Source organism: Semicossyphus pulcher, unplaced genomic scaffold (assembly GCF_022749685.1).
Source record: "Semicossyphus pulcher isolate SPU_LCO1_2020_fin unplaced genomic scaffold, fSemPul1.0.p SCAF_12, whole genome shotgun sequence".
NCBI classification, from domain to species: Eukaryota; Metazoa; Chordata; class Actinopteri; order Labriformes; family Labridae; genus Semicossyphus; species Semicossyphus pulcher.
This window is the reverse complement of record NW_027211626.1, coordinates 6258228-6269151: the sequence shown is the minus strand read 5'-3', so window position 1 is coordinate 6269151 and position 10924 is coordinate 6258228. Positions and strand designations below refer to the sequence as shown.

The following is a 10924-nucleotide window of genomic DNA, read 5'->3' as shown; positions in this document are numbered from 1 at the left end:
GCATGTATGTATGTCAATGTAGAGGTTATAAAACAATGTGACTTTCAGCAAGAATGCTCAGAAACCGCTTGGCTGCAGATGAGAGTGCTACTTTGGCTCGAGGGAATAACCGTTGTTGTATCCAGTGCGCGTGCTGTCAGCTTTCAAAAGTTACGGCGGCAAAAATGGGACAATTTGAGATTAGCAAAAGCTCTTTTTAAGCACTGAAGTGTTTAGTCACGTTTTCGACTGGAGGCACCGCTGGGCAGACCTGCGGATGAATTTAAATGGCTTGAAAAGGGGGTTTAACGCGCGAGAGTAGTGCGATAGAGAGTAGCTTTGACTTCCTCAGTGAAAACGGCAGTTTTATGGTAGGCTAACCCTCGTTTTCTTGTGTTAAATGTGATGTAATTCCAGTGCCAAAATAAGCCAGGCTACTGATAAAAATACGACTACGTCATTCATGTCATTGGGTACACTTATAATTTTCCTGCTAAAGTATCTAGCAAACCGAAGCTCTATGGTGCATGAGTTGACAGGTTTAATGTTGCTATTAATTTTTATGGACATTTTATCTCTCAATATCTCGCTTCTGTCATTATATTTCTGTTTCACTAAAATCCACTAGATGGCCCTATTTAGTTAAATAATGTAGAGCTGCTTTTGTTTTCCTTCTGTCACCAATGTAAATACACAACAGTATAGGAATCTCAGTGTGCAGCGCAGTCACACTCTACGAGCATTCACACTAGCCTCCTCATTATGTTACTATGAAGGCTAAATATTTAAATCAAACGTTTAAAATGTCCATTACATTAAAAATCTATTGTTTTCTTATGCTTTTAAAGGTTTGTGTACTTTACTTAACCTTTTAAAGACTGTAAAATAGGCCTGTCCTTTCAGTTAGTCTCACGTGATATTCGATGTGTGACAAATTGTTTCACCTGTGCGTCAAATGCTTCCATTTACCCACACAAACCTATGATTACAAGCTCTGTTTGCTTGCCTCTCCGGTGAATCATGAGACTGTTGCTGTGATTCATATCATGCCCGTCTAACATGACATGTCTATTAAAAGCAAAGGGACTCTTCCTTGAGCTGTAGTGGGAGGGCCCCATCCAACCAGCTAAACAAGAGCTTTTCACTTCTGCTTCTCTGAGGAAGTGAGGAGGCACATGACCTGGGCCAGCTGATGTGAGTTGCAGTGCTTGTTCAAAGTTCAGCGACTCAGTGCAGATTAGTAAGGGGAGGGTTGTTGTACAGAAGGCTCTGCATAGTAAGTGCTAGGCATGTCTTAGCAGGCCTGTGCTTGTGTTTCAGCCTGACATGGGACAGACCACTCATCCAGTTGGAATAACACGGCACAGATGACAGTGTCCTCGAGGAGCCTGGAAACTCCCAGATGGCTCTAACACAAGGACAGGTGAGAATATGAGGATTTAACTGTGTGTTACATTGTGTGATTTTGAGGTGGCAGAAGTATTACTGTACGTGTGATCATGTATGCATTTTTACTTTGATATGCTTAAATGTATGTAACTGTAAAACCAGGTAGAAGTATTTGTTGCTTTTCCATTCATTGAGTAAGAACTTTCAAAATTCTTTTGTGCTTTTAAGCTGTCAGTCCGTCACACACACTTATGCACACAGAACAGTCTCACATGAGGAAACTTCAAAGTATTATTGAATTTCTCTGGAATGTGAACAGCCTTTTCTTTCCATTGTAACTGACTCTACGGGCTTTGGCTTTATCAGTCTCCCTCTGCCAGTGCTCCTAATTATTATCATGAGTGTAAGTCTCTAAACAGAAAGTGCCCAAAATAATATGTCTGTAATGAGGAAACAATGCTCGACTTTGTGACAAGCCTCGGTCAACACGCCTGCCAGTTGTTTCTGAGAAGTGTTAATACTTATTTTAGCAGCCTTCTGTGTGAGGGACTAATGCACGTGATTAATAACAATGTTAGGAGCAACACTGAAAGGGACAGACCATCATAGGGTTTTATGATTGTGGCATAAGTTTGATTTTGTAAGAAGAAAAGGTCCTGATTTTCTTTTGCTTGTGTGCACTCCAAGTTGTCAAATCAGTTGGGTAAGTGTTCCCAAGCTGCTGTACAATTGCTGCTGGTGACTGAATATTGCACTGGAGAAAAGTTATATAGCACCTTTTACCAATAAGGGAAATAAAAGGGTTTTAAATGAGACAAAAAGGATTAAAAAGGATATGAAACACTCAGATAGCGACATAAAAAGACAGAAATTTGATTTGTAAAATGAAAAAAAAGACGATGAAATAATAGACAAAACAAAAACAATAATTTTTGAAGCACACAGTTACATAGGGCATCACAAGACCAGAAATAAAACAAGTAAATAAAATGATAGGATAGAAGCATTATTAAAAAAACATTTCGCTAAGAATAGACTAAAATGGAGAATACAAAAATATCATAATACAACTCTAACATTAGTTAGACTTACAGGACAGAATCAAGTAAAAGCTTATCTTAAAGTTTTAGTTTGTAAAAGTGATTTAATAGAGCACAATAAATAGTAAATGGACTGTACTTATAAAGCGCTTTTCTAGTCTTGCGAGCACTCAAAGCTGCTTTTACGCTACGTGTCACATTCACACATTCACACACTGATGGCAGAGGCTGCTATGTAAAGTGCCCAACTGTCAATCAGTCTTCACATTCACACACTGTTAGCTAGGGCTGGATCTGTACCAAACAAAGGTATTTGATACTTATGTCTGTGTAAGATGTGTAGGCCAGAACATCTCTGCGGCACGATATTTAAATGAAAAGGTATTTTGACACACATTTAACCTTTAACAAATATTGCGCCTCCTGTGATTTGAAAATTGCAGTAGGTCATATTGCTATTTCGATGAATTGTTCAGCCCTACTGTTGGCTCTGCCACCGGGAGCAATTTGGAGTTCAGTGTCTCACCCAAAGACACTTCGACATGTAGTCTGAGGAGCTGGGGATCGAACCAAACTTCCTTTTGAAAGACGACGACTCGACCACTGAGCCATAGACGCCCAATAAAGAGGCTAGCCTGATTTCAGGTCAATTCAGAGCGATGGCATGCTGATAGCAAAGGCTTGTTTTCCCCTTGTGTTTAATCATTGATGTACTCAGGCGGCAGTCCCGTCCGCACCTTAAATTTGATATCTTAAAGCTTAAAATCCATTCCCAAACTCTCAGGTAGCCTGTGTAATGAAGGTAGAACTGGGGTTATGAGGTCTCTTTTTTAAAAAAAATTTTTTAGATGAGTGAGGAGTCTTTCAGTGGCAAGATAAAAAGACAAACATGTACTATAAATCTGCCATAAAATTGCTCAATTTAGTGATTAATTTAAAGGTTGAAAAACTTAACATTCAGGGTTTAACCTTTTTAGAATTATGTGCGTCCAATTGCTGAAAAATGCGCATCAATTACCTCAATGCGGATCTTTCATTGCGGTTGGATAACACGTTAATGAGAATGGCACATGACTGCCAGTGGTGTGTTCTCCTGTCTGGTGATTTCGTAAAGCAGACATGTTGCTCTGGGGGGAGGGAAGGTTTGTTTGGGATAAATTTATCTGAGGAAGTGAGACAGACTAAGGGAACATGATTAATAGATGTTAAGTTAACCAAGAGTATCTAATTAAAGATTAAAGAACCTGATTTCTGACTTTTGCCTCTCTTTTTTCCCCTCCAGCACCAGACTGCTAAAAAGGAAAGGATCAATAAGGAAACTGGGGAGCTGAGTGCTTCAGGGGAATTAACTGTATCTGTGGAGTTGAAGGTGGACAAAGTGGAGGGGTCCTGCAAGAATCCTCAACTCCTTCAAGTGCTCAGAGAACAGCTGCAGGAGCTGGGGATTCACACATGCTCGAGCCAAGACCACAGAACCGACCATGTTCCTTTAGAGCAGAGGGAGGAGCATCTTGTCAAGGTTCTCCCTCTGTACATACAGGTATGGACGCCTGGGACAAAAGTTCCTCAATCAAACAAGCATGTTTTTCCTTTCCCTTTGGTTAACAAGACTATCAACTCGAGAATCAGGGATGGATCAATTGAAGTGGAGCCACAGCTTGAATATAAACCCAACAGTGAAAAGCTTAAATGGATGCCTCAGGACTCTGTGGTCTGGTTTCCGAAACTGCCCCAGGCCTCTTGAATAAACAGCATGAGGCGGCAGTCAGATATTTGTCCCTCAGCTGATCCCATCACTGTCCCTTAAATGAATGTGCACTGTATGTGGTCTCTCAGTAAATCTATACAGTTTGTGTAACTGTCACATGAAATACAAAAGCACTACAGATTCATAACTGCAGGCTTCGCTTTGATTGATTGGACTTAAAGGAATTTCTCTGTGCCTGAATTGTGTCACAGTTATAATGAAACCGCTCCACTTATGCAAACACTTAAATTCCACCACTGATCTGCGTGTTTGTGAGTGTAACACTATTGATCAGGCTTACTGCTGCAAACGCAATCACAGTTAGGTTTGTGTGTTGCTCTGTGTGTGTGAGCCTCATGACTGGAGGTTTTACCCGAACGTAGGGCCCCACTTAAGAACAGCAAACTCAGTTAAATGGGATATCCTCTTATGCCACTCAAAAGAACATATACAGAAGCGTGAACTGGCTTTTATTATTTAAAGTGTGCTGCATTTACAAGAGCAGTTGCAAAGTTGAAAACAGTAATTTTTTCCCCCCATACATAGACTTTATTGTTAGCCGATGCAGCGTTTCCACCCGACACTAGTGCTATTAAGGAATATACATAATATTTGTGAAAAAACACTAACTGCTGATATTTTTCTAGCTTTGAGTAACATTTCACTCTCTGCTAGCACTACACTGTTTTTATTGTCACAAGGTAATGTACCTGAGACCAGTTTATTTTTTGGGGCTAATTGGTTGTGGTGTGCATACTCCTACGATATCTGATGCCGCGTCTTAGGTTGCATCGGAGGCCCATACCGATACTGGTATTCGAACAACTATAAGCTGTAGTCGACCACAATTCACTCAATGAGCACAACATGTCATTTTAACTTTAATCACTTTAATAAATCCCTGTCAAACTATTTAAAATATATATTAGATACAATTTTCACTTAAAAATGACCAATACACGCATCATCTCACGCGGCTGGTATGGAACAAACCCAAAACAGCACGTCACTCCACTGTTCATATCCCTCTACTCACTTCCAGTTGCTGCTCGCATCAAATTCAAAACCCTGTTGCTCGCTTACAAAACAGCGACAAAAAACAGCTCCTGCCTACCTGAATGCCCTCATCCAGGTCTACACTCCCTCCCGCCCACTACGCTCTGCCAGTGAAAGGCGCCTGGTGCTCCCATCACAACAGAGCCCTAAGTCGCTTACTAGACTCCTCTGTAGTCCCACGGTGGTGGAACGAGTTACCAAACTCCATTCGGTCTGCAGAGTCCCTTTCCACCTTTAAGAAGAAGCTAAAGACCCAGCTCTTACATGAACACCTCCCGTGCTTAATTATATTGATGCTATTGAATAACATTGAGGATGTTGTTGATGTTGATTAGGATATTCTTGATGATGATTTAAAAAAAAAAAGTGCTTCCTTACACTCTGTGCACTGCCTGTGTCCAATCGCACTTGAAGCTGTTTGTTGGCACTTACTGACTTCGTTCCCTCCCGTCGTGATCCTTGCTTGTGTCGTATTAACTCTCTGAAGCTTCTGCTAAATGAAACTGTAACATTGTAACATAGTAATTCAGGCCTCGAGCTGTTTTGTTGCTCTGTAGTATCTCTGTATGACGGATTCTCTCCTCTCTCTGATCTCAGGTCTGTGAGGAGGGAGGCAGACTTGAAGGCTTGAACATAAAGGGGCTTGCAGCTCTCACTGCTGACACGGTCATCCAGAACATCCACAGCCGAGTGGAAGGAAGGCCTGCAGGTACTTAGGACAGCTTATGCAATCAAATACAGTGCATCGTTTTCCAGGCAGGTAGAGGGACTTTCTACCTCATTTGTCTACTTCTGCTTGTTCGGTGCCTTGCGGTTCCTTTTTCTTTTGGAGTTTAGCATGAGTTTTCTGCTATTATTTGTTCTGTCAGTTTTCTCTCTCTGCATCCTCCCCCTGTCTTACTATTCATGTCCCGCTGTCGCTCGTTATGTAATTTTCTGACGATTGGAAAGAGAAGCTTTTTTAATTTTTGAGAAGTAGATACTTCTGTTTTTTTAAGCAGCACTTGTATGGATTCATGTTTAATAAGGAGCGTACATAATGCACTAAAAAGATATATTTCACCAAACAAAGGTGTGCTTTTTCTTTCTCATACAAAAGCCTTTTTTAGGTGCAAATATTAAAATAATTTTCCATGAACCGTGTGAAGCACAAAAAAGGTTCACTTCCCCAAATAGATGCACTATGCAGATTACTTCTTTAAAAGTAGAAATGAAACTTCTGACTCTATTCAGACATGTAACTTACTTTCTATTTGTAAACTGATATGCTTGACTGAAATATGGATTCAGGTTCCTGTGTGGGTGGACGGTGAAGAGAAGCAGCTTCAGCACGTAAACAGTTTTGTTGTCTTTGACTTGTTTCAGACTTTTAGACTTTAGGGTCAAATGTTTTGTTTGTTTCCAGAGGGAGCTCGTGGTGAGGTGGTGCAGTTCTTCCAGAAGCAGGACACAAAGGAAACAGACAGCGAGGCGAAAGACAATCAAGGATGGCTGCTGTTAAAGTCTCTGCTGCTGCTGACGGCAGACAGCTCAGTGAGTGGTGAATAAGTTATAAAGTGAAGTCATTTCCAAAATCAGGTTTCTGTACCTTCAGTTGGTCAATGTTGTATATCTTTTTAAGTTTGATCTGAGTCACTCATTCATGGAGAGAATACAGGTTTTCAAAATGCATCAGAGTTTACAAAACGTTTTCAGATCAAATGTTTAAGTCTTTTTGTGTTTCTTGTGTTTTTGTAGGATATATTGTCCTGTATAAATCCAGGACTCCCGGCTGCTTTGGTGAAATGTCTGTACCTGCTGGTCTGCCTTCCAGCTGCGAAGGAGAACCTCCCCGTAGAGGAGACCTTTCAGGAGCCTCTAACAAAGGTCAAACATACAAAGTTTTACTTTCATATCCTCTCTGCTGCTTATTTCTTATAATTAAACTTTGGTCTAAATCGATGCTCTTTTTCAGGTTCTCCTCCAGCTCTGTAGGCAGCCAGTCAATGTTGAGAGACTGGTGGAAACTCAGGAGCTGCAGTGTCTTATCATTGGCCTCACATCCTTATGGGACCAGACCAGTGCCACCTGGAGGCATCAGGCCTCCCGCGTCCTCAAGGCAGTCTCTGCTGTAGCAACCAGCAACACTGTCCCGAGCTTGCTCGGTGAGGCGACTCAAAGCTCACTCGCTGTTAAATTGTTGTGACTCCTACTGAAGTTTTATATAAGACTCTTTTCTACTGAACACAAGGAAAAGCTTTTGTAGATATTTATCTGCCCAGAAAGTGAAAAATATATTTTCATTAAGGAACATGTTTTGGTGCAGACACATATTTTTGTCCCAGTGATGATTTGATTACACAGAGACGCATGATCACCCAACCCAGCAGAGAGAGAGATACTGCAAGTAGGTTTCCCATGATTCATCGTCAGCACTGATAATTCACTCACATGTCCTACAGACAAGCTAACTTTGATTTGTTTTGCAGATCAAGAAATTAGCAGAATTTTCCATCAAATTATTTTGTTCATGTGACTCTGAAGCTCTGAAATCCTCATTTCTAAAGCAGTTTGTTAAACCTGGATGAAGACAGTGAAGCAGTTACCGTATCGCGGAAAATTGTAGAAGTGCTCTTCAATGTTTGCTTTTTTGTGCTGATACACTTTCTGGAACCTCTGAGTGTGTGTGTGCTGATGTACTGTATAGCTCTAAGTACTAACCTCAGCACCAACCACTAACACTGTCTTCTCCTTGTTAGGGAAGAATTGTGTTCGTATTTGCATCCAGAGCCTTTTGCACATCTGTCCGGATGTGTCAGGACCGCTGCTGGCTGAGGTGGCTGTGGCTGTGTTCAGCTTCATCAGAGACACCTACACCCTCAATCCAGCCCTCTTCATGGAGTTTGACACCAACAATGGCTACAAGGTCCTCGAAAACATCCTGAAACGGTGAGACGTATAGAAAGACAATTAAAGGACTGCAAAATTTTAGGATTGAAATTTGTCCGCTCTTAAAAACAAACACAGACATGACTTTATTTCTCTCTGCTATTCAGTGAACTCAACCTTTTTTCCCCATTCTTGTCATTATACCACCATAAGATGTGAGGAAGGTGTTCCTGTGGATCAGTTCCAGCCTGTGGAGGAGTTGCTGGCGCTCATTGCGTCTTTCACCTACTTTGGGAAAAGCGAGCTGAGAGTAGCTCTTTGTGTCACCAACCCCCAGCCTCCAGGCTTCAAGTTTGACCCACCGCTCACTAAAGGTAGGTCAAGTCTTCACCATAAACTCTGAACCTCCTCTCAGACCAAATACTCCACACTAGAGATGCTATGATATCATTTTGTCCTTCAATTCCAATACCTGAATTTGCTAAGCGACAGATACTGAGTACCAAGTGCAGGATTTAAACATTCCTGTTTTTACTACTATCCCTTTAAAGGATTTGGTATGATGACTATAACTTCTGTGTTGCCTGGCTCAGGTTAAACCCTTTCTAAACATAAATCTAGAAAGAAATTCCAATACCCTATGGAGAGGATTTGTTTGACACATCTCTCTCAATTGTGTCTGCTTAAGAGCATTTGAGAGACACTGGGGTACTCTGATTAAATATATTACAGCCTTAGGTCCTATGAATATACAAGGAGCCTCACTCACCTTCATTAGACTTTAAAAAACATCATATAATAAAAACTGTGATGCAGACTCGCAGCGCTGAGAGGGGGAAAGCACGGGCACAGAAGGAGGGAAGCAGCTCTTTGTGAAATATATGAACTACACAGCACAGACTGGAGTCTCTGTTAACAGTGACTGACAGACAGAAAGATCCGTGTGATTAACACAGATCCATGTTATTAAACGTCAATGTCCTCCCTACGCTGCCTTATTATAAACTATGATGAACTGATCGCAGGTTACAGCTCCTGCTCGTGTCATTCACAGCATGTGGAGACGAGGTTTATACCACCTTCATGCGCCTAACTGTGCGTGGAAATACGGGCAGATCGCGACCTTATTGAGCCCGGTACAGAGCAAGAGAAACACACAGATCTGTGCTATATCTGCTCGTCTCCTAACATCTGTGGTTAAAAAGGAAAATAAATTAGAATCTTCATTTTTGCCGTTGATTACCATGGCAACGATTGAAGCTTCGAAGCATCGGGTCAGCCCTAGATAATGGATGGATGGATGAATTCTAAGGTGCTGCTTTATTCAGCCCAGTTTTAATCACCGGGTCTGTTTGTTTTGGAGACGAGGAGACCTCTGCTGATAATTGGGCTCCTGTTAAAACCCCCAGGAAAGACAAATGATAAAGGTATCCTACCCGTAACTCAAGCAGAGCACCTACAAATAAGCTTAGCTAATGTTCGTGGAAGGTCTGCCTGCAGCTCCTCCAGACATGCTGTGTCTAATCGCTGGAGAAACACCGACCACTGTAGTCTCAAGTGAAAAGACATGAAAGAATCTCTTTTATGCTGCTCTAAGACAGAAATGACCAGTGGCAGCCATAATACACCCATTGTGGCGGCACAGCACAGCTTTCTGGTTAGACTGCTGCGTTGAAGCAAGAAAAACAAAACAACTTCCTGTTAAACAGGTTGATTTTGTCTGGGGTTAACAAATTAAGATCAGTGCATAGACTGGCGTAGTTGCTGATACCCAATAGATACGCATGTTAAGCTGTATCAGAGGCATTTCCAGTTCTGGTGTCGGTAACAGAAAAACTCCACACCATGTAATCATCATCACATGCAACGCTCAGTAAAGTAAAGCTTAAGAAGGGGAACGGGCCCCCTGAATAGGCACCCAGTTCATTACTTTGTTGCACTTTGGCCCTCACATAACCCACCCACACGGCACCACTCCCTTTCCCTGATTTCCCATACTTCTCCTCCAATCCCCTCTGGTGCCCCGCTGCAGTGTACAACACCCCTCAGGTTAACAGGAAGCTGAGGTGATTATGTCTGGGATGATGAAGTGGAGCCTTCCCGTCTAACTCTGTTAGGATGCCCCACATCCATTCACCACTGGCCTACAGCAACCAGCCATCTATCATAGACGTGCACACACAGCTCCATCCAACACTCATAAATAGAGTGTCCATAATAAACACACACATAGCCATCCAAACATACACAGAGACACACACGTTCAGCACACATCCATCACTTCAAGGAGTAGATCTCTTCCAGCAGAGGCACTGGGGACTTTTTTTCTGCTGATCTTATTTGTTTTTGATGCAATTTTGACTAAGTGTGAAAATGAATCCTATTACTAACCAGGTATGTATTCATTCTCAACAAACACAGGTGCGTTTTGGCTCAGAAATCTAAGACTTACTCTAAATATTTTGACAAAGCCGAAAACAAACTCTATCAAGGCGTATTATTCTACGATTCTATTGCCATCATGCGTGTTATGTTGTTTGTTTTCAATCTATCTTTGTATGCATAACTCGATTGTCTCATTGAATTCACAAAGAGCTCCACATTAAAGGTTGATCGTTATTTATTATTTGTCCTTTTTTCCTTGTTGAAAATGACTCTGACCTTGCCAAAGCACAATGTGATAAATTGAGCGTTCAATTTAAAACATCTTTTGGCTTTATTGACCTCAGGCTGATATTGTTTTGTTGATTCGTTGAAGAATAAATTCTCACTCCCAGTTCAAAAGTAATGCAAAGAAAAAAGAGTGTGACCTGTTTGTAAGAACTGAAACCTTCTTTGAGTGGAT

The 10924-nt window shown here is 41.5% G+C and overlaps 1 protein-coding gene across 5 annotated transcripts in view; it reads left to right on the top strand.

Annotated features, from left to right (window-relative positions):
• Positions 1–325: 325 nt before the first annotated feature.
• The window catches only part of wdfy4 (WDFY family member 4), a 54539-nt gene continuing 43940 nt past the window's right edge, over positions 326–10924 (top strand). For 4 of the 5 annotated variants that reach the window (XM_069658385.1, XM_069658384.1, XM_069658383.1 and 1 more), the window contains exons 1-8: positions 1226–1402; positions 3691–3948; positions 5809–5920; positions 6617–6744; positions 6949–7077; positions 7166–7355; positions 7950–8139; positions 8293–8453. In XM_069658385.1, coding sequence (XP_069514486.1) covers positions 1382–1402; positions 3691–3948; positions 5809–5920; positions 6617–6744; positions 6949–7077; positions 7166–7355; positions 7950–8139; positions 8293–8453 — 1189 coding nt within the window. In that variant the 5' untranslated portion in view covers positions 1226–1381. Of the gene's footprint in view, positions 351–1225; positions 1403–3690; positions 3949–5808; positions 5921–6616; positions 6745–6948; positions 7078–7165; positions 7356–7949; positions 8140–8292; positions 8454–10924 lie in introns of those variants that run through there. The other variant, XM_069658382.1, reaches the window with a different exon arrangement.